The 22682-nt window shown below is 47.1% G+C and overlaps 1 protein-coding gene across 1 annotated transcript in view; it reads left to right on the plus strand.

Moving 5' to 3' along the window:
• Nucleotides 1–8245: 8245 nt before the first annotated feature.
• Nucleotides 8246–22682, plus strand: part of ISYNA1 (inositol-3-phosphate synthase 1) — a gene marked incomplete at its 5' end in the record, with an annotated part of 17953 nt that continues 3516 nt past the window's right edge. The window contains 7 exons of the mRNA XM_042441898.1: nt 8246–8347; nt 16853–17014; nt 18718–18847; nt 19300–19493; nt 20884–21033; nt 21572–21787; nt 22606–22678. Of these exons, the coding sequence (XP_042297832.1) occupies nt 8246–8347; nt 16853–17014; nt 18718–18847; nt 19300–19493; nt 20884–21033; nt 21572–21787; nt 22606–22678 (1027 nt within the window). The remainder of the gene's footprint in view (nt 8348–16852; nt 17015–18717; nt 18848–19299; nt 19494–20883; nt 21034–21571; nt 21788–22605; nt 22679–22682) is intronic.

Consider the following 22682-nt stretch of genomic DNA (forward strand, 5'->3'; position numbering starts at 1 on the left):
TCATTAATGGATACTTCGGAGTGGACTAAATGTGTCAAATAGGTACTTGGCTACCGAATAACCGTGCCATAGCATACCAGGTACACCTGAAATGTGCCAAATATAACTGGGTGCAGATAAAATTACTAGAGATAAATGTCAGGCGCAGACAAAATGTGCTAAACAGGGTCTGGGTACAAACTAACTTGTGCCAATAGATACTGGGTACAAACAAAATGTGCCAAATCAACCAGACACAGAGATAGTGTGCCAAATAGATACTGGGGACAGTGTGCCAACGATCATACCAGTGGATGGACAAAGTGTGCCAAATAGATACCGGCACACGATAAATATACCAAATAGATGTGGGCACAGACTACTGCACAATAGTACTGGGCAAACATCCGCCATAATGGAGGAAGGTGGACACTGGGAGGAGGATCTCTCCAAGACGTGGCCCGTGGCACATAGCCATTGTGGCAGAAGGAGACACATAAACCTCTTTGGAATGTCTTCTATCCAGACAGAACCCTATGATGGGACAACCAAATGAATTGTGCCAGAAGATGAACCTTCAATCAAACCCACTTGCTTCTAGATGGAGGATGGATGCAGAGCATAGTGGGGGTGATCTGGTCCTGCCAATGTTGCAGGAAGGAGGGAGGGAAACAACTAATGCATACGCCAGTGAAGTGTAGTTGCTTGGGCATTGGAGTATGACCCTGGAGTGCAGGCTTCGAATCCCGCTCTCGCCGTGAAATCTATGGGCGAGCTTTTGCAAGTCACACACTCTTCAGCCTCAGAGGACGCCATGGCAAAAACCCCATCTGAAGAAACTTGCCAAGAAAATAGGGTCAACTAAGTCTCAAAGGACTTGAAGGCAATGCAACACAAATACAGAAGGTCTTGGGAAGTTGCAGCAATCAAGAATCCTTGCAAAACTGTAGCAGGTTGTTCTTCTTAGTGAGCTCAGGATTTTGCACCCAGCCTTTCTCTAAACCTTGAGGAGAGTGCCCATCAAAACTGGAGGATTTGCCACTTCCTCTCCTGCTCGGGAGAACGATGTACCCATAAAAGAACAGATATTCAGAGCCCTGAGATCTGGCAGACCTTAAGAAGGGCAACCAATTTATGGCATCTTTATTTGTGCTTTTTGTCAGTTTTCTGGTCTATTTGTGTGTGTGTGTGTTGTGTGTGTTGTGCTGGTGTTACCTTTTGCAGCTGTAATGATCTCCAAAGAGTTGGGCATTTGATTGGTGATGGTGTGCATTCAGGAAAGATCGTTAGGAAGAAAAGGAAAGTCTTTTCTCTGGCTGACCCACATTTTTATTTTATTTTATTTCTCCTATTGCCAATAGAGGAAGGCAGGATAGTCTCACAAAGCCGTCGCCTGCCCTGCCATGCCCGTTCTTTGTGCCAGTGGAAGTAACCCGCTCTTGGCATGGTCCTACCATCACCAAAAAAGCAGACAAAAAATGTACTTCTGTAGCTGTGAGCTTTAGGGGAATTCCATCCTGCAGCTGGGATCATTTTGTCCTTTCCTTGAACATGTGTCACGGGAGATAAAATGCGAAGACAGTTCCCAGCCATCCCCCATTCTCACACCTCATTCTTCGCCTCCCGAAACAAAACAGGAAACATAAATGTGTGGGTCCAGAAGGACAATGTGAAGAAAAACACCTCCAAATCCACCAGCCAAGAGGCACCTTTTTTACAAGTTGCGAAGGGAAACCCAAGGGTCCTCTATGCTAACCCCTGCCATGCACAACTAAGGCACCCTTGGAGATGCCCATCCAACCCCTGTTTAGATTTCCAGAGATTGGAGAGCCCACTGACATCCCAAGGGTCCCATGTTCCACTCTCAAATAGTCTTGCTGCTCAGAATGATAAAGTCACAGCTAGAAGAACCCCAAGGGCCACCCGATGCATTCCCCCATGTATGGGGGCACTGCTAAGACGATGGCCATCCAACTTCTTTAACGACAGATGGCATTAAAGAAGTCATTTCTTATGTTTGTCTAGATCAAGGGAAGTAGTAGTAACAATGCCACTCTCTTCTGCTCAGGGCAGCCTACCTGGATATTGCATCCAGTTCTGGGCACCACAATTCAAAAAGGACATTGAGAAATTGGAGCTACAAAATGAAATTCAACACAGGTAAATGTAAGGTCATGCATTTAGGGCGGGGAAAAATGAAATGCATAGATATAGGATGAGGAAACACCCTCGGGCTGAATGAAACAAATACGTGTGAAAGGAATTAGGAGTCCAGGTAGACCACAAATTGACATGTGAGTCAACAGTGCGATGGGGCAGCTACAAGGCCAATGTCGATTTTAGGCTGCATCAATAGAGGTATATGGTCTAGATCAAGGGAATAAATAGTGCCACTCTATTCTGCTTTGGTAGGCCCCACCGGAATAATATTGTGTCCAGTTCTGGGCACCACAAAAAGGACATTAGATAAACTGGAGAGTGTGTCCAAAGGAACTAAAAGGTTGAAGTCTGGAAATCCATCCCTATTAGAAGAACTTAGGGGAGCTGGGGATGTTTAGCCTGGAGAAGAGAAGGTTAAAAGGTGTGAATGATAGCCCTTTTAATTATTTACGGAGGGGTGTCTATTGAGGATGGAGCAAGCTTGTTTTCTGCTTGCTCCAGAGAACAAGGACCCAAGACACATGGATGCAAGCTCCAGGAAAAGAGATTCCAGCTCAACATTCGAGGGGACTTTCTGACAGTAAGAGCTATTCATTACAGTGTAAGACATTCGCTTGGAGTGTTAGGGAGTCTCTCTCCTTGGAGGTCTTTAAGCGAGAACTGGGGCATCTTGTCGGGGGATGCTTTGACTGAGAGTTCCTGCATGGCGAATGGGTGGACTCGATCAGCCCTTGGGGTGTCTCTCCAACTCTATGATCTATTTTAGGTGGAGGAATCTCTTTTCTTTGTCATTTGAATCCACTGCTCCGTGTTCCATAGGGTGCATATACGCTGTAGACTATTGCAATGCAACCTCCTTTGGGAGATTTTTAAAACAGAGGCTGGATTGGGGGGGGGGGGTCGGGGTGTTAGAGCTGAAGAGATCCTAAGGGGCCACTTCAATTCAACCCATTTCAAACCATGCAGTTACTCACAGCGGAGCATTTGATCGCTTGGATTGTGTCTTTCCTGCGTGGTTCGAGCAGGTCGGGACTGGGTGCCCCTTCGGTTCTTGGTTTGCGTTTTGGACTCTGGAGTCCTAGGTTTTAAATCTTAGCTCGGCCACGTCAAACCCACTAGGTTGAACCGTGGGCCAGTAATGTCTCAGCTTCAGAGGGTGTAGGGGCAAATCCCCTCTGAGAAACTTGCCCACTCCTTTTGCTTTTGTTTGGTTGCTTCTTGGGGGCAATCTTAGGATTTGCCATAAACCGGAAATGGCTAGGAGGCGTTGGGAATGCCTGGAAGTCCGATTGCAGAGAAATGAGGGGAGCCTTTTGCAATCTCTCTTCAGGAAGGCAAGGGACCCTCTTTAGCCAGACTGGCAGGGGAGATCACACGCGTCCTGGGATGGCCCTCCATACATTCAGGATGACATTCCACTGTGTTGTTTAACCGGATGTTTCCTGTCCTCCGGGGCCTTCCCTGGAGCAGCGATGGCTGGAGGCCTCCTTCCCAGATGGCTTCTCTTGTTTTTGGAGGGCTTGCAATGGGCTGAGTGTTGTGCGTGTGTTTGCCATACGTCGTTTCCACTACTTATGGCGGACCCTAAGGCAAACTATGATGGGGTTTCTTGGCAGATTTCTTCAGAGGAGGTTTTTGCCTTTGCATTTTTTCCCTTGAGGTGAGAGAGTGTGACTTGTTTCAAGGGCACCCACGTGGGTTTACATGGCCAAGTCAGGATTCGAACCCTGGTCCGAGGGTCTTCCATGCTAACTTCCAAGTGCCTTCGGTTGCCGTAAGCCCAAAACAAAACTTGAAGGCACTATTGTCAACAACATCACAACAAACAACAAAACTGGTACTGCCATTTCCATTGGACTGATGATTGACTATCTGGTTTTAATTTTATCCAGTGCCTGACTTGCCCAGTCAGCTATCTCCCTTGTCGATTGATTGCTTTTTTAACTTTGCATTTGCACTATGTATTTAATACTGTATTACGAGGGTTAATTTTGGGGAAAGGAAAGTTTTAGTGTCCTTAAGATTATTTTTATTATTCGTCAGTATGTATTTCTTGGTTGTAGTCCCGCCTTTGATCCGCAGGGCGAGGCGGGACATATTAAATGAATTTTATATTATTATATTATATTATTGATTGTTTTAATGTCAGACTATCAGTCTGTAAGCTTGAATGGTTCATCATCAGATTAGTTTTATGTGGGTTTTTTGGGCTATGTGGCCATGTTCTGGAAGAAGACTTTATTCGTGAACCTTTGCCTTCATCTGTGGCGGCCCTCTTCAGAGATGCTGGCATGGAAGAAGAGTGGGGTTGGTATAATACTGTTAGTCCATTTCCCTCCAACCAATATATATCTATAGATATATAGATACCCACCAACACACACACAGACACACCACTCTCTTCCATGCCCGCATTCTCTGAAAGCTGCCGGCGAAACCGTCAGGACATAAAATTTCTAGAAAATGGCCACGGAGAGCCCGAAAAACCCCAAAAAACTCACCCGTGGGTTTCATGGATGAAACCTCGTCTCAAGAGTTTGTAGTTCTAAACTCAAACCAGTTTTTTTGGGGTTGGGATTACTCAATAACCTGGCTGGTAAATCACAACAAGTGTGAGATTCCTTTCAAAGGACTTTGTGGTTCCTTTGCAGGATCTGTGTTTGTTTCTCCTTGGACGCCTAGTAACCTTTGAACCCGGGGACAGATAGCACGGACTAAACCTAAGGCAAACCAAGAAACCGTAGTATTTCTTGGCAATGTTTGTCAGAGGGTGTTTGCCCTTGCCCGGTCCTCTGAGGCTGAGAGAATCGTGACGTTGCCCAAGGCCACCCAATGGGTTTTGTGGCCACGCAGGGGATTCGAACAGGTCTCCCGAGTCCCAGCCCAAACTCAAACCACCATGCTGGCTCTCGTGGCGAGGATACAACTATTATACAGCTTTCAAAGTATTGTTTACTTTTTCTTTAAAATTTGTAACTGTGGTCCGGATGGCAAAGATTTTAACAAAAAACAAAGAAATACTTGTGAAGAATGAAGGATGTGTGTGTGGTTTCAGCATTGGTACCTGGGTCGACTTCTCTGCTCAGCCGGGCACACCACTTGGGGGCTCTCAGCCTCAGAGGAATGCAAAAGCCAAACCTCCTCTGAACAAATCATGCCGGAAAACCAGGAATAGGTTGCTCTTGATGTATTTTGTGCAAAAGCCTGACGAGAAAGCAGTTGGACCTGGAAAGCTTCCCAGGACTATTATATTAATGCCTTTTGTTTGGCCCATGACGGCATCCCTGTTTGGTGCCCAAGAGGCAGCGGGTCAGTCTTAGCGCGCTCTAGGGCAAAACTTCACATTGTGGATGCATTGGAGGGCGCCCCCTGGAGGCCCGTGGGGAACTGCGGGGTTCCTGGGGGCGGATCCATTGGGGTGGGCTCGTGGAGGCTCCGCTCCCTCCGCGCGCTTAAGCATGCGCCTTGGATGGGTGAGCCTGGGTCACTCTTGCGCTGCGCCTGGGAGGGGAGTTCTTCAGTGAGGGAACAGGGGCTGCATTTTTTTTTTGGATGGGGGTAGGGTTCCTTGGGGGTCCTGAATCGGGTGGACAAAGTGGGCTTTTCTTTCTGGCGGGGAGGGCTTTCCAGGCTTTTTTGGGGGGCGTGGTCCTGGAGGGAAGAAGAAGAAGGTAATACTGGGTGCTGGAGGCTGAAAAAAAAGGAGGGCTCCTTTTCTCTCCTTCTCTTTTTCATTCTCTCCTTCCCCTACTTCCTTCAAAGAGACCCCCCAAAGCATTCCTCCCTTCCAGTACAAGAGACCCCCATCCATCCTTCCATCTACTTCCCCCCAAGCTCTGCCCACCTTTGCTAGATAACTGGACCCCCCACCTATTCCCCCATTTTCTGCCCCCTTCAGCAAAAGGGGGACAAGAGAAACCCCCCATCCATTCCATCCATCATCCATCTGCCCCCAAGCCTCTGATCCCCTTTGATAAAAGGAGAGACATGAGACCTCCCTATCCAGTCCCCCACCTCTGCCCCCCTCCAGCAAAAGGGGAGGGAAAAAAAAGCGATCCCCCACTTCTATCCATCCATCCACCCCCCAGCTCCTGCCACACCTCCAGTTCTGTTCCACTTCCGCAAAAGGGGGGACAAGAGACCCCCCCCACCATTCCAGTCTCCGCCTCTGCCCCCTCAGCAAAAGGAGGGCGACTCCACCCACCATCACAGCTTGCCCCACAGAGACGAAGAGAAGAGAAACCTCATCATCCCTCTCCCCCCCCCCCAGCTCTGCCCCCCCTTCAGAAAAACAGGTGGTACAACAGACCCCCCATTCCTCCCTCCACCACCTTTTTGATAAAGGAACCCCACCCATCTCTCCACCCCCAGTTTTTGCCCCCCACCCCTTCCCCCCCCCCCATTGTCCCCTTCCGTAAAAAGGAGGGGACAAGAGGACCCCCCCATCCAGCCCAACCCTCCCCTTTGACAAAACGGGGGGAAAAAGCGGACCCCCAATCTATCCATCTACCCCCCAAAACTCTGCTCTCTCTTGACAACAGGGGGGGACAAGAGCCCCCCCAATATCCATCCCCCCAGTCCCCCCTCTCTGTCCCCCTCCAAAAAGGTGGGAGGAGACAGAAACCACGTCTATCTGTCTTGTCTATCCATTCCTGCCCCCATCTTTGCTCCCCTTCGGCAAAAGGAAGGACAACGAGTGACTGACCCTTATTCACCCCCACCCACCCTGCTCTTTCCCCCTGGCAAAAAAGTGGGCAAGCAGACCCCCGCATCCACCCTGATTGCTTTCCCCCAGCTCTGCCCCTGTTGGCAAAAAGTGGGAACAAGAGACCCTCCCCAATACAGTACATCCATTTTCTCCACCCCAGCTCCTCCCCCCCCCGTAGAGTCTCCTTCCATATACTCTTGGGGAGTTGTGATTTGTGAAGCGCCGTCCTCTTGGTCTTTTTAATGCTCTTTTTTAAATCCAGAGCGCATTATTCAGCGGCCAGGCTGTACAGCAGGTCATTCCACAGTTTTGGGGCGGCTCTGAAAGAGAAATTAAGGGGGGATAAGGGGGCTTCCAGAGCTTGCAAAACTACAGAGATCCCAGGATCCCGACAGCCACTTAAAGTGGTGTCAAACCAAATCACGTTTTCTCAAACATCAGAGGTACCTTAGGGCTTCACTGGTTCTTAAAACACTTCGGTTCTCTTACTAGGTCTGTTTTGGGACTTTGGCTCCCAGGAATTCTGAGTTTAGGCCACACTGTCTTGGACTTCTGGAGTGAAGTTTAATACATCTATCTTTGGCGGAACCATGAGTGGAAACCACAGAGAGCTGCCTGGAAAGGGAGGAACAGCCTTGCAGGAACAAACAGGCAAGCCTCGTTCTCTTTTCTTAATTACTTATTTCTCTACTCCAAGGTGTTTCTTGGTGTACTCACCATGTGAAATAATGCAGTTGACCTTAATTAAGTGCTGTACAATCCTGGATTTGTAGGGGTTTAATTTGCAAGCTCTGGAGCCTCTTTTCTTTTTCTTCAGCCGCCTTAAAAACTGTGGAATGGACCTGCCAGAATAATTATTTTAAAGAGCATGAAAGACCAGGCTTCTCCGGATGCTATTTAAATTGGGATTTTAAAGGATGAATTCTAAAATTTGTGGATTCTTTAATAATGTGTAACATCTGTTGTTTTTTAACTGATGTTTGTTTAAAATTACTTGCATTTTAACTTGATGTGGTTTCATGTTGTTGCTCCCCGCCTCAGAGGCGAAGAGGAACTGAACTATTTATTATATTATTTCTTGGCAAAGATCTCGCCAAACTACAAATCCCAGGAGCCTGTTGGGGTTGGTGAGCCCAGCGGTTTTTTAAAGTGTTGTCAAAGCATTGTTTTGAGAGATGCAGATTGTAACCTGGACTCCATCCAGCTGTCTTTGAAAGGGACTTTCCCAGGATGCTTAGTTCTCCTCTTAATCCAGAACTGCGACTCACGCAAGGAGCAACTGGGAAACCCTAAGACCCATTTGGGGAGATATTAAGTGTGAATAGTCTCTCTTTAACCCAGGAACTCAGAAGTGGAGCCCTGCTTGACCCCAGCGCCAAGGCCATGGCGTCTCCGTTTGTGGTGGCGAGTCCGACGTCAAATTACCACCGCAGACTTCATTGCGGCCAAATACAACTACCCGCACGGTCCAAGTCTGCCCAGGAGAATGGAGTCACCAAGGTAAGAGCGGAGGAGATTGATGTTAAAATTCATAAAGAGAGTGGTGGATGTTTGTCATCCTACATGGGGGGCCACATGGCGTTGGACTGGATAACCATGAGGGTCCCTTCCATCTCTAGGATTCTATGACTCTGTGTCCTTCCGCAATGGCTGAATGGGAGGTGGACTGGATGGCCTTTGAGATCCCTTCCAAATCTAGGATGCGAGGACTCTGGTCTTCCTGCATGTCGAATGGAGGTGGACTGAAATGGCTTTGAGGATCCCGTCAAAACTCTAGGATGGCTATGATTCTGTGTCTTCTTGCATGGCCGAATGGAGTGGATGTGATGGCTTTGAGGATCCCTTCCAACTCTAGGATGCTATGATTCTGTCGTCTTCCTGCCTGGCTGAATGGAGTTGGACTGGGATGGCCTTTGAGGATCCCTTCCAACTCTAGGATGCTATGATTCTGTGTCTTCTGCATGGCTGCAATGGGTTGGACTGGATGGCCTTTGAGGATCCCTTTCAAAACTAGGATGCTATGATCTGTGTCTTCCTGCCTGGACAAATGGAGTTGGATGGTGGCCTTGGGATCCCTTTCAACTAGGTGTATGTCTCTTTTGTCTTCCTGCTGGACGATGGATGTGGACTGGCTGGCCTTCGGGGATCCCTTCCACTCTATAGATGCTATGATTCTATGTCTTCCTGCATGGACGAATGGAATTGGACTGGATGGCCTTTGAGGATCCTTCCAACTCTAGGTGATGACTCTGTTGTCTTCCTGCATGGCTGTGAATGGGCTGGCGACTTTGAGGTCCTTTCCAACTCTAGGTGCTATGATTCTATGTCTTCCTGCAAGGCGTAATGGAGTTCGGACTGGATGGCCTTCACGATCCCTTCCAACCCTAGGGTGCTATGACTGTGTCTTCTGCAGGCCGAATGGGCTGGATTGGATGGCCTTTGGGGATCCTTTCCAATCTAGGATTGCTATGGACTCTGTTGTCTTCTTGCATGGCTGAATGGGCTGGACGCCTTTGAGGGTCCCTCCCCACTCTAGAATGCTATGATTCTGGTCTTCTTGCATGGCTGAATGGGCTGGATGGCCTTGAGGGTCCTTCCAACTCTAGGATGCTATGATTCTATGTCTTCCTGCATGGCCAAATGGAGGTGACTGGATGGCCTTTGAGGATCCCTTCCAATCTAGGGATGCTATGTTCTCTGTTCCTGCATGGCTGAATGGAGGTGGACTGGTGGCCTTTTGAGGATCCCTTCTAACTTAGGATGCTTGATTCTATGTCTTCCTGCCAGGCCGAATGGAGGTGGTGGACTGCAGGCTTTCAGGATCCCTTCCAACTCTAGGATTGCTATGACGTGTGTCTTCCTGCATGGCCGAAAGAGTTGGATGGATGGGCTTGAGGATCCCTTCCGACTCTAGGATGCTTGATTCTGTTTATCTTCCTGCAGGCTGAATGGAGGTGGACTTGGATGGCCTTGAGGATCCTTCTCACTCTAGGATTGCTATGATTCTTGTCTTCCTGCATGGCCGAATGGAGGTGGACTGCATGTGCCTTTAGGATCCCTTCCACTCTAGGATGCTATGACTGTGTCTTCCTGCATGGCGAATAGAGTTGGACATGGATGGGCTTTGAGGATCCCATTCCGACCTCTGGCTTGCTATGATTCTGTATCTCTGCCTGGCTGAATGGAGGTGGACTGGTGTGCCTTTGAGGATCCCTTCTAACTCTAGGATGCTTGATTCTATGGTCTTCCTGCATGGCCGAATGGAGGGTGGACTGAGGCTTCAGGATCCCTTCCGACTTAGGATGCTATGACTCTGTGGCTTTCTGCATGGCTGAATGGAGTTGGAAGGATGGCCTTTGAGGATCCCTTCCAACTCTAGGATGATGACTCGTGTCTTCCTGCATGGTCTGAATGGTGCTGGATGACCTTTACGTGGTCCCTTCCAACTCTAGGATGCTATGATTCTATGTCTTCCTGCATGGCTGCATGGAGGTGGACGTGGCCTTTGGGCTCCTTCTAACTCTACGGTGCTACTGATTCTGTTCTTCCTGCATGGCTGAATGGAGGTGGTACTGGAGATGTGCCTTGAGGATTCCCTTCTAACTTAGATGCTATGCTGTCTGTCTTCCTGCATGGCCGAATGGAGGTGTGGACTGCATGGCCTTTTCAGGTCCCTTCAAATTAGGATGCTATTGATGTGTTTCCTGCATGGCCGAATGAGTTGGACTTGGATGTGGGCTTTGAGGAGATCCCTTCCTTACTCTAGGATGCTATGATCTGTATCTTCCTGCATGCTGCAATGGAGGTGGACTGGATGGCCTTTGAGGATGCCCTTCTAACTACTAGGATGCTATGATTCTTGTTTCCTGATGGCCGAATGGAGGTGGACTGCTGGCCTTTCAGGATCCCTTCGACTCTAGGATGCTATGCTCTGTGGCTTTCTGCATGGCCGAATGGAGTTGGACGGAGGCCTTTGAGGATCCCTTCCAACTCTAGGATGCTGTGACTCTGTGTCTTCCTGCTGGCTGAAGGGGCTGGATGACCTTTAAGGGTCCTTCCAACTCTAGGATGCTATGATTCATGTTTCTGCATGGCTGTGGGGTTGGACTGGATGGCCTTTGAGGGATCCCTTCTAACTCTAGGATTCTATGATTCTATGTCTTCCTGCATGGCTGAATGGGGTGGACTGGATGGCCTTTGAGGATCCCTTCTAACTCTAGGATGCTATGATTTATGTCTTCCTGCATGGTGAATGGAGGTGGATGGACTGCATGGCCTTTCGGATCCTTCCAAACTCTAGGATGCTAGAGATGTGTTCTTCCTGATGGCGAAAGAGTTGGACTGGATGGGCTTTGAGGATCCCTTCCGAACTCTAGGATGCTATGGACTCTGCATCTTCCTGCCTGGGCTGAATGAGTTGGACTGGTGGCCTTGAGGATCCCCTCCAACTCTGTGGATCTATGAGTATGTGCTTCCTCGCATGGGCTGAATGGAGTTGGAGTGGATGGCCTTTGAGGATCCCTTACAACTAGGATGCTTGCTTGATTCTGTGTATTCTGCATGGACAAATGGAGTTGGATTCGGATGGCCTTTGAGGCATCTCTTCCAACTCTAGGATGCTATGATTCTTTGTCTTCCTGCATGGACGATTGGAGGGGGACTGGATGGCCATCTTGGGATCCCTGTCCACTCTAGGATGCTATGATTCTATGGTCTTCTGCATGGCGAATGAATTGGACTGGATGCCTTTGAGGATCCTTTCCAACTCAGGTGCTCTGATCTGTGTCTCCTGCATGCTGAATGGGTGGACGACCTTTGAGGGTCCTTTCCAATCTAGGAGCTATGATTCTAGTCTTCCTGCTGCAGAATGGAGTGAGTTCGGACTGGTGGCCTTCGACGATCCCTTCCAACCCTAGGATGCTATGACTGTGTGTCTTTTGCCTGGCGAATGGAGCTGGATTGGAATGGCCTTTGAGGATCCTTTCCAACTCTAGGATGCTATGACTCTGTGTCTTCTGCATGAGAATGGGCTGGACTGACCTTTGAGGGTCCCTCCTCAACTCTAGAATGCTATCGATTCTGGTCTTCCTTGCATGGGCTGAAATGGCTGGATGGCCTTTGAGGGTCCCTTCCAATTCTAGGATGCTATGTTCTATTGTCTTCCTGATGGCCAATGGAGGTGGACTGGATGGCCTTTGAGATCCCTTCCCAACTCTAGGATGCTCATGATCTATGTCTTCCTGCATGGCTGAATGGAGGTGGGATGGAGGCCTTTGAGGTCCCTTCCACTCTAGGTGCTATGATTCTAGGTCTTCCTGCATGGCCGAATGGAGGTGGATTGCATGGCCTTTCAGGATCCCTTCCACTCTCGGATGCTTTGACTGTGTCTTCCTGCATGGCGAATAGAGTGGACGGGGGCTTTGAGGATCCCTTCCGCACTCTAGGATGCTATGATTCTGTATCTTCCTGCATGGCTGAATGGAGGTGGACTGATGGCCTTTGAGGATCCCTTCTAAACTCTAGTATGCTTATTCTATGTCTTCCTGTCATGGCGAATGGAGTGGACTGCATGGCCTTTCAGGATCCCTTCCGGACTCTAGGATGCTATGACTCTGTGCTTTCTGCATGGCCAATGGAGTTGGACAGGATGGCCTTGTGGATCCCTTCCCAACTCTAGGATGCATATGACTCTGTGTCTCTGCATGGCTGAATGGGCTGGATGACCTTTAGGGTCCCTTCCAACTCTAGGTGCTATGATTCTATGTTCTTCCTGCATGGCTGAGATGGAGGTGACTGGATGGCCTTTGAGGATCCCTTCTAACTCTAGGATGCTATGCTTCTATGTCTTCCTGCATGGCTGAATGGAGGTGGACGGATGGCCTTTGAGGATCCCTTTCACTCTAGGATGCTATGATTCTATGTCTTCCTGCATGGCTCGAATGGAGTGGACTGCATGGCCTTTAGGATCCCTTCCAACTCTAGGATGCTATGACTGTTGTCTTCCTGCAGGCCAATCAGAGTTGGACTGGATGGGCTGGGACTTCCACTCTAGGCTGCTATGACTCTGCTGTCTTCCTGCTTGGCTAATGGCAGTGGACTGGAGGCCTTGAGGATCCCTTCCAACTCTAGGAGCTATGAGATGTGTCTTCCTGCATGGCTGAATGGAGTTGGACTGGATGGCCTTTGAGGTCCTTCTACTCTAGGAGCTATATCTGGTTCTTCCGCATGGGTCTGAATGGAGTTGGATGGATGGCCTTTGAGGATCCCTCCAACTCTAGGAGCTATGAGTTGTGTATTTCCTGCATGGCTGAATGGGTTGGACTGGATGGCCTTTGAGGATCCCTTCCAACGATAAGTAGGATGCTATGATTCTGTGTCTTCCTGCTGGCTGATGGAGTTGGACTGGTGGCCTTGAGGATCCCTTCCAACGCTCGGATGCTATGATCTGTGTCTTCCTGCATGGCTAATGGAGTTGCGATGGATGGCCTTTGAGGATCCCTTCCGACTCTAGGATGCATGACTCTGCGTCTTTCCTGCATGGCTGAATGGAGTTGGACTGGATGGCCTTTGGGATCCCTTCAACTCTAGGATGCTATGAGTTTGTGTCTTCCGCATGGCTGAATGGAGTTGGACTGGATGGCTGTTGAGGATTCCCTTCCAACGCTAGGATGTCTATGCTTCTGTGTCTTCCTGCATGGCTGCATGGAGTTGGACTGGTTGGCCTTTGAGGATCCCTTCCAACGCTAGGAGCTATGATTCTGTGTCTCTTGCATGTCCGAATGAGTTGGACTGGCTGGCCTTTGAGGCTCCTTTGACTCTCCCGCTTCTATGACATATAGGTTGCATAGGTTCTTTGGATGGTATCTCTGAGATGGCGGGTGGATTGTAAGAGCTAAATGATCAGCTCTCTTGGGGTCTTCTCCCTTCCCTTTAGTTGAGGATTCACGCTTTCAATATTGTCTATTGAAAATGTCCTGTTTTTCTGGTTTTTAAGAACTAGTAACCCCCACCAAGCCACTGGCTTGGCAATGGGGGAAGACGGGCGAAAGTTTCAGTGTCACTCGCCTTCCCCAGCCTTTTGCTTTGGCTTTCCCCCGGCGCGTTGTGCTTCCCAGTGGAAGGGAGCGTTTGACTTCTTTTGACTCGACAAGTTTCCTTTGCTGTTGGAGGTCTCTCTATGTTGCGATGGATTGTTGGGTTTGGACCTGGGTAGGAACCCAGATGTTGTTGGATTGCAATTCCAATCATCCCCACCTTTGCCTTTGCAGGCATTGTAGCCGGCTGATGACCGTTGCAGTCCCGCAACACTGGCGGGCCTACAGTTTCCCCCCTGATTTAGAACTAGGGTGTGCCATCTTTGAGTTCCAACTGGGAAAAAGCAAGATCTAAACTAAATATTACAGTGGTCCCTTTACATTTGCTGGTGTTAGAGGGCAAGGAACCCCCATGACTGTTCAAAGAGCGCAAATAAAAAGCTACTATTCTTTTTTACATAGAGGGATCTCTCTTTAGCAGCTCCAGGTCTCCAGCGCAACTCTTGTGGTCATCATCTGACGGTGTGGTGCATATAGAGTTCATTGCTCGCAGGACCTACAAATGCCTAGGGAAGTGTTTCCTCTCGGAACGTTAGGTTCTTCTTGGCATTACTCTATGGTCAAAATTTGGCAAAGTTCGCTGGGGACCTTAGCGCTTCCTTAGCAGAGAACATATTGATTAAAACCCGCAAATAATTCAAATTTCGCAAAAGTCCAAGCCCACAAATGTGCTACATAATAACTGCAAAGAGGCAGCTATGGTGTATTGTGTGTTTGAGGTCATTTGAGTATGACTATTGAGCCACCCATGCTGGATAAACTGTTTGGATTTCAGATTCCACAAATAAGGGATTTCAATAACCTTAACCAACTTTACACCATAATTAAAAACTAATCTGAATAGGCCTTGTGGAAGAGACTTGTTTTCTTTACTTGCAGTTCTTGAACCCAGACAGTGTTACTTCTTCTGGCAGATCATTCCAACAAAATGGGGGCAGCAAAGAAAAGGTCTGTTCGGCAAATGGTTTGCCAGACCTAGTTTTGGATGACCGTAGTGATGTTCCACAAAAGGACATTTAGGGGCAGGTTATACAGTGAGGAAGGTGTATCCCATAAGTAAACTGGGGCCAAGCCAGTTTTAAAGATGGAATAAATCAAATACTTTTGTACTTGTCCAGCAAATTAAATGGCTGTCAATGGCCTGATTTTTATCTATTGTGTACATGGTCACTAGGGAACCAGCATTGGCATAGTGGTGTGAGCATTGCACTTTGATTCTGGGGTTTCACATTCAGATCCCCACTCAGCATAAAATCCACTAGGTCTTGTCCTGCGGCACAGTGTTCTATTCAACATCTTTTCCATGATTGGATGCAATTGAACTAGGGAGCATGCTTATCACACTTTGTAGATAACCCAAATTAGGAGGCCTAGCTAATACCCTGGAGGCAAGGATGATACCCAAAATGGCCAATTAATAGGTTAGAAACTGGGCCAAAGCTAACACAATGAATTTCAACATGGAGGAATGTAATGTACTGCCTTTAGGACAAAAAAAATGAAAAGCATAGACTCTTAGGATTGGAGACACCTGGCTTACAAGCAAGGTGTGAAAGGGATTAGTAGACCACAAATTGAACAACCGGTGTGATGCGACAGCTAAAAGAGGCCAATCGCTTTCTAGGCTGCATCCCTAGAAGTATAGTGTCTGATCAAGAAAAAGTCATTAGTGCCACTTCTATTCTGGCTCTGTTCAAGCCCCACCTGGACATATTGTGCTCCGTTTTGGGCCACAGTCTCAAAACAGGATGTTGAGAAAATGGAGCCATGGTGTCCAAAGGGTGACGAGTCAAATTGTTGTTGAAGCGTCTGGAAACCATTGAAGCCCTATGAGGCACGCTCTGAGCTGGTATTGTTTAGCCTGGAGAAGAGACGCGTTTAAGAAAGCAGCTTATGACACGCCCCTGTTTATGTATTTGTAAAGGTTATCGTATTGAATCGTATTGAAAATGGAGCAAGCTTGTTTTCTGCTGCTTCAGATACTGGGACCCAGAACAATGGACATAAGCTCCAGGAAAAGAGATTCCACCTCAACATTGGGAGGAACTTCCTGACAGAGCTGTTCAACAGTGGAACAGACTCCCTTGGAGAGCGGTGGAGTTTCCTTCTTTGGAGGTCTTTAAACAGAGGCTGGATGGCCATCTGTCAGGGATGCTTTGACTGAGAGTTCCTGCATGGCAGAATGTAGTTGGACTGGATGGCCCTTGGGGTCTCTTTCAACTCTATGATTCTATGACATTGGGTGAGTCACACTCTTTCAGTCTCAGTGACTGGCAAGGGCAAACCCCTTCTGAAGAAACTTACCAAGAGAACCCGGTACCAGTAACCAGTGTGACTGTCATGTTTTGCACTGACTGAAGTTTCTGAACTTGGTACAGGGGTAGCCCAATATACAACACATTCGTTGTATTGTTTTAAGCATTTCCAAACAGGAAAATAAATTCCGTATGTGTGTGTGAGTACTGGATGCATCAGTAAATAATCTGGCTCCAATGTTTTGCACTAATTGTAGTTTCCAAACTTGGTACGGGGGTAGCCCAATGTACAGTAAACTCAAGAGCCTCACCTTGCTTGCCTCCAGGTTGCTTCTGGGATCACCTTCTCTTGGATCACCTACCTCTGGTACTCAGTTCCTCAGGGAGACGTCTACTCTGGTCGGCCAAAACTAGGCTGGCGATGGTTACCGAGAGGACGTTTTCTTGGTCTGCCCCCATTTTGTAGAATGACCTGCCAGAGGAGAATAGCATGCACTGCCCCAACTCTAGAAAAGGGTGCACTTTAGGTCTTAAAAGCCCAGACACTTGTTTGCGCCATTCATGGTGGGTCTTCTAAAGGTAACAAAGTTAGTTGGGAAGTCTCCCTTGTGGCCTAAACTCTCACGCTCTTGCTCTGGTGGCGGTGGGTTCCACAAGTCAAACCATCATCCACTCGTCTCACTTTCTGCACTGAGAGGCATGTCCCCAAGCTGGGCGTGATGCTTGTCGGCTGGGGAGGGAACAACGGGACGACCGTGACGGCCGCCGTCCTGGCCAACAAGCTCGGCCTGACCTGGATGACCAAAGTGGGCCAAAAGGTGAGTGTGTCACTTGTGCATTTGTGTATGTGTCCTTTTCTTTGGGTAGGATTGGGTGAGTGTAAGGGGTCACTTTTCTACCCCTGGACATCGACTGCCAGAGACTGCAAAGAAACAGAGGGCAAGATGACCCCTTTTGGTTTTGAAGAATTAGGGTAGCCAGACCCTGAGTCTCAAGTTTTTATGAAAATATGGGGGTGCAAATCCTCCCGTTTTAGACGTGTGTCTGTTAATCTCCAGCTCAGATAGGAGAGCAGCAGCTTCCAACAGTTTGGAAGAGTGAACTAATTTATTGCACAGACTTCCCAGGAGAGTCTATATCATTGTGGTTTTTGGTGTCTGCGGATTCTTTATCCACAGATCTAACCACGCATGGCCTGAAAATATTGCAAATAAATTCCAAAAAGCAAACCTTGATTTTGCTATTTTGTATAAGGGATGCCATTTTATTATGCCATTGGATTTAATGGGACTTGAGCATCCAAACCTCTCCTGGTTTTCCGTAATGGACTCCGGGACGTAGATGGAATTCTCTGTTTCTTGCTTTATTTTGATGAATGTTTCTAACTGGAAAGAAAGGAAAACAATATTGTTCTTTTTCTCTCTCCTTCAGTGTCTAACTTTGTTTCTTGCTTTATTTTGACCAATGTTTCCAGTTGAAAAAGAAAAGACAAACAATATTATTTTTCTCTCTTCTACAGTTCCTTTCAGTCTCTTTCTTGTTTGATTTTGACAAATGTTTCCAAGCAAAGAAAGAAAGAAAAACAATATTATTTCTTTTCTCCCTTCTTTAGTTCCTAACTTTCAATCTGTTTCTTGTTTGATTTTGACCAATGTTTCCAATTGCAAAAGACAAAGAAAAACATTATAATTCTTACTCTTCCTTCTTGAATTTCTGACTTTCTGTCTGTTCCTTGGTGTTTTTTTTTGGGGGGGGGGCAAATGGTTCTAATTTTGAAAAAGAAAGAAAAACAATTCCTTTCTTATCCTCATTTTGTCCACCTTTTACCACAATCAATCAAGGTAACCACCCGCATTTCTCCTCCTCTTTCTGCCTTTCTTTCTTCTCATTCCTTTCTTCTTCTTAGTCTCCCTTCCATCTCTTCTGTTTTTCTGTCCTCTTTCTTCTTCTTTTCTTCTTCTCTTTTCCGTTTCCCCTCCTTCTTTTTCTCCTTTATCTCTTCCCTCTTCTCCCTAACTTCTTGTTTTCTCTTTCCTTGCCTTTTCTTTTCCCTCTTTCCTTCCTTTCTTCTCCTTTCCTACCACTGCCTTTCTTCTGCTTTTCTGTTTTTTTTCTGCAGTTTTTTGTCTTTTCTCCTCTTTTTCCTCATTCCTTTCTTGTCTTCTTCTCTTTCCTTTCTTTCTCCCTGATCTCTGTTGCTAAGCCACCTTTAGTACGAAACTCCCAGGGCAATGCAAGCTTGATAAGGGTAAAATTACAATATGAATGATTCCTGCTGCACTTGGTATTCCTTCCTTCACTTTCTGAGCCTACAAAACACTCCTAGTTTGAATGAATCACCAAAATGGTCCAGAATCAGAGATCTAACCCTCATCCCAGGGTCCTGGAAAATGAGGATGCCTGGTCACCCTCTTGGAGTGGATTCAGTGCCACGCTGGCATGGGCACTGGTCCTTGGAGGAAAGGAAAGATGGAAGCTTCCTGGTACTGCAGTGATGCCACCTCTTGTCTCTGTCCCACAGCGTGCCAACTACTACGGTTCCCTCTTGCAAGCGTCCACAGTCTGCTTGGGCAATGGCCCCGCTGGCGAAGTCTACATCCCCTTCTGTGATCTGCTCCCCATGGTGCATCCCAATGATATTGTCTTTGATGGTAGGACCCTTGGTATATATGTGGGGCAAGGGGGAAGAGTGGTGGGAATATGGAAAAGTTGGGTGGCATAGGTCAGGGTGGGCAGCCAAAAGCTTGCATCGTGCATTTTGTTCAAAAGCCTGATGAAGAAGCTGGTGGAGTTTTGAAAGCTTGCATCATGCATTTTGTGCGTTTCAGTTGGTCCCATAAAGGTATCACTTTTTGTGGCTTTTGGATGTTATTGTACTTCTAGTTTGGAGACGTTAATAATATTGGGTGTTAGATATTGCCAGGTAAAGGAGAGGCAATTCAGTGTCTTAGGGAGGAGGAGGAAAAGCAAAGTCTGGAGGGAACGAAGGCCGCAAAAGCAGCCTTGATCCCCATGAAATTTGTGCATGCGCATTTTTGTGCTGCACATTGGTGTGCCATCCTGTGTGGTTTTAAAGCTTTTCTCCTTTTATTTGCCACCCCAGGCTGGGATATCTCCTCCTTGAACCTGGCTGATGCCATGTGCAGGGCCCAAGTCTTGGACTGGCCGCTGCAGGAGCAACTCCGGCCATACATGGAGAGCATGAAGCCCCGGCCATCCATCTACATCCCTGAGTTCATTGCAGCAAACCAGGAGGAACGGGCTGACAATGTGCTGATGGGGACCAAAGCTGAGCAGGTGGGTGCCCAAGAAGAGAAAATGGAGGCGGGCAGAGATAGGGGGCATCTCCAGACCAGACAGCTATGGCACTTGGAGTCATTGAATCACAGAGTTGGGATCTCTTGTTTTGTCATTTGAATCCCCAGATGCAACTTGAATAGCCATAGCTCTTATGGAATGCTGGGATTTGTAGTTCAGGGAGGCACCTGCCAGAGAACCGGGGTCCACTCTGGGAACTACAGTTCCCAACAAGTTAAAATAGCACCGTAATGCGTACGATTTAAATGACAACATACCATTTGCGACTATAGTGTTTCAAAGCAGCATATATATTTTAAGCATATATTTTTAAGGACTCCTGCAAATATCTATTTTTTGTTTTTACTATCATGATTTTAAAATAAATAAATAATATATTTCCAAATGGTATTATATGGTTTAAATCTTATGTTTTAAAATCCCCAATGAAACTTGGAAAAGTTGGTATTGAAGATTCAATTCAATGGAGACCGTAGAACAACAAATTCTCCATACCACACCAAACTACAAATCCCCACTTTCCTTTGCATGGAACCATGGCACTGTAAAGGGGATTAAACTGCTATAACTGAGACTGCATCTGCACTGGCGGATTAATGCAGTTTGACACCACTTTAACTGCCATGGCTGCATGCTGTGTAATCCTGGCATTTGTAGTTTCGTGAGCTATTTAGCCTTCTCTTTCAGAGAGCTCTGCTGCCACCACAAACTGCAAGTCCCAGGATTCCATAGGATGGAGCGATTACAGTTAAAGTGGTGTCAAACTGCATTATTTCTGCAGTGTAGACGTAGCCCAAATCAGAAGAAGACTGAGTAGCAAAATACAGTTTAGATGTTATGGCCACTGGCTTAGATAATAATTGTTAGAAAATAGTAATAATAGCCAGACTTTTAAAATGAAAAATACATCTTAGAAAAAAACGTTATCCTGTTTAAACCAAGGTTGAAACCATGATTTAAAGCACCTAATCCTGGCTTTTAGGCTGCATCTGCCAGGCATTCCTGACCATTGGCCATGCTGGCTGGGCTTTCTAAGAATTGTTATTCAAGGCTGCATCTGCACTGCAGAAATAATCCAGTTTGACTTCGTTTTAACTGCCAGTGGCTCCATGCTATGGAATTCTGGGATTTGTAGTTTGTTGGGGCACCTCAGCTCTCAGATCGGAAGGGCTAAATCTCACACCAAAAGACAGACCCCAGAATTGCAGAGCATAGAGCCATGGCAGTTAAAACGGTATCAAAGTAGATTGTTTTTGCAGTGTGGATGCAGCCCGAACTTGTGGGCAACTTGGTTTGGCTTCTCCTTGAATCTTGCTTTTCAAGCTGAAATTTCTGTTTAATTCTTGTCCCTGATTTGAAAATCTTGAAGGTGGCCCAAATCCGTCGTGATATCCGTGACTTCAAGAACAGCAGTGGGGTGGCCAAAGTCATCGTTCTTTGGACAGCAAACACTGAGCGTTTCTGCGACGTCATGCCTGGCATGAACGACACGGCCGAAAACTTACTCCAAGCCATTGAGGTGGGAAGTCAATCCCTTCAGTCCTCCACCCCACACTTTCCATGGGACTTTCTCTTGCTTTTCATTAGGGGCATTTTTGATGATGGAAGGACTTGGAATGAAAGACGTTTGTGACATCTCTGCCAAGTCACAAATATCATTGATCCTGAGTTACGCATGAGCCAGCAGCAGCATACTGCAGCAAAGAAGGCAAATGCAATTTTAGCCTAAATTAATGGAAGCATAGTTTGCAAGGCAAGGGGATTAACAGTCCCACTATGTTCTCTGCTAAGGTCTCATCTGAAGTCCTACATTCAGTAGTACAAGGGCCTTGGGATTATTGTTGATCCTAAATTGCACATGAGCCATCAGTGTGATGCTGCAGCAAAAAAGACAAAAGTGATTTTAGCCTGCATTAATAGAAGCATTGATAGAAGCAACAGTTCCACTATATTATGCATTAAGACCTGGGTCTTGGGGTGGAGGGTGGAAAGAAGAGGCACTCCAGGAGATTTCTACTTGGCTGCCATCTTCTCTTTCTCCTCTCTTCCTCCTGCAGTCTGGTCGGGAAGTGTCCCCATCCACCCTCTTCGCTGTGGCCAGCATCCTGGAGGGCTGCCCCTATATCAACGGGTCCCCCCAGAATACCTTTGTGCCCGGAGCCATCGAACTCGCCACCCAACACCAAGTCTTCATTGCTGGGGACGACTTCAAGTCTGGTCAGACAAAACTCAAATCTGTCCTGGTGGATTTCCTCGTCAGCTCCGGGATTAAGGTCAGTGGCCATGGCTGTGTGAGTGGGCTGGCCTATGACCATAGTTAATGATTGATTGATCGATTGATTGATTGGGGGGGGTTGGTCTATGACCATAATAAATAATTGATTGATTGACTGGTTGATTGTGCTGGTCTGTGACCATAATAAATTCTTGTTTGGTTGATTTTGTTTGTGTGCATGCTGTCTATGACCATAATAAATGGATTGATTGTTTGATTGGTTTTGTGTGTCTGTGTGTTGGTATATGATCATAATAAATTGATTGATTGATTCTGTGTGTGTGCTGGTCAATTACCATAATAAATTATTGATTGATTGATTGCGTGTGTATGCGTGTGTGCGCATGCTGCTCTATCACCATAATAAATTATTGGTTGGTTGGTTGTGTGTATGTGTGTGTTGGTTTATGACCGTAATAAATGATTGATTGACCAGTTGTGTGTGTGAGAGAGAGCACTAAATTGCTTTACTGTAGCCAGGACATGGGTTTTATACCTGAATGTCTTTTGTACGCTGGCAACCACTAGGTCCTGAATGGGTGGGATGTGGGGACACACTGTGTTTTAGTCCAAACTGAAGTGCTGAATCTGTTTTTGGGAGACGATTTGTCACCTTGGAGCGCTTTAAAGTTCAGAAGAACATCTATGTATTTTAGAGGGAACGGGTGAGTTTGCCCAATGAGATGTTTGTAACAAATCTGGAGGAACCCTTTCTCTTTCAAAGCCTCTTTTTCCAAAAACAGGCTTTAGGGACTAGAAACTTGGCACAGTCTTTGACTGTTGATCCAAAACGCTGCCTTCTTCCCTCCCTCTTAGCCGGTCTCCATTGTTAGCTACAACCACCTGGGCAACAACGACGGGCGCAATCTCTCAGCTCCGGCCCAGTTTCGCTC

Source organism: Sceloporus undulatus, chromosome 10, assembly GCF_019175285.1.
Source record: "Sceloporus undulatus isolate JIND9_A2432 ecotype Alabama chromosome 10, SceUnd_v1.1, whole genome shotgun sequence".
In the NCBI taxonomy this organism is placed as follows: Eukaryota; Metazoa; Chordata; class Lepidosauria; order Squamata; family Phrynosomatidae; genus Sceloporus; species Sceloporus undulatus.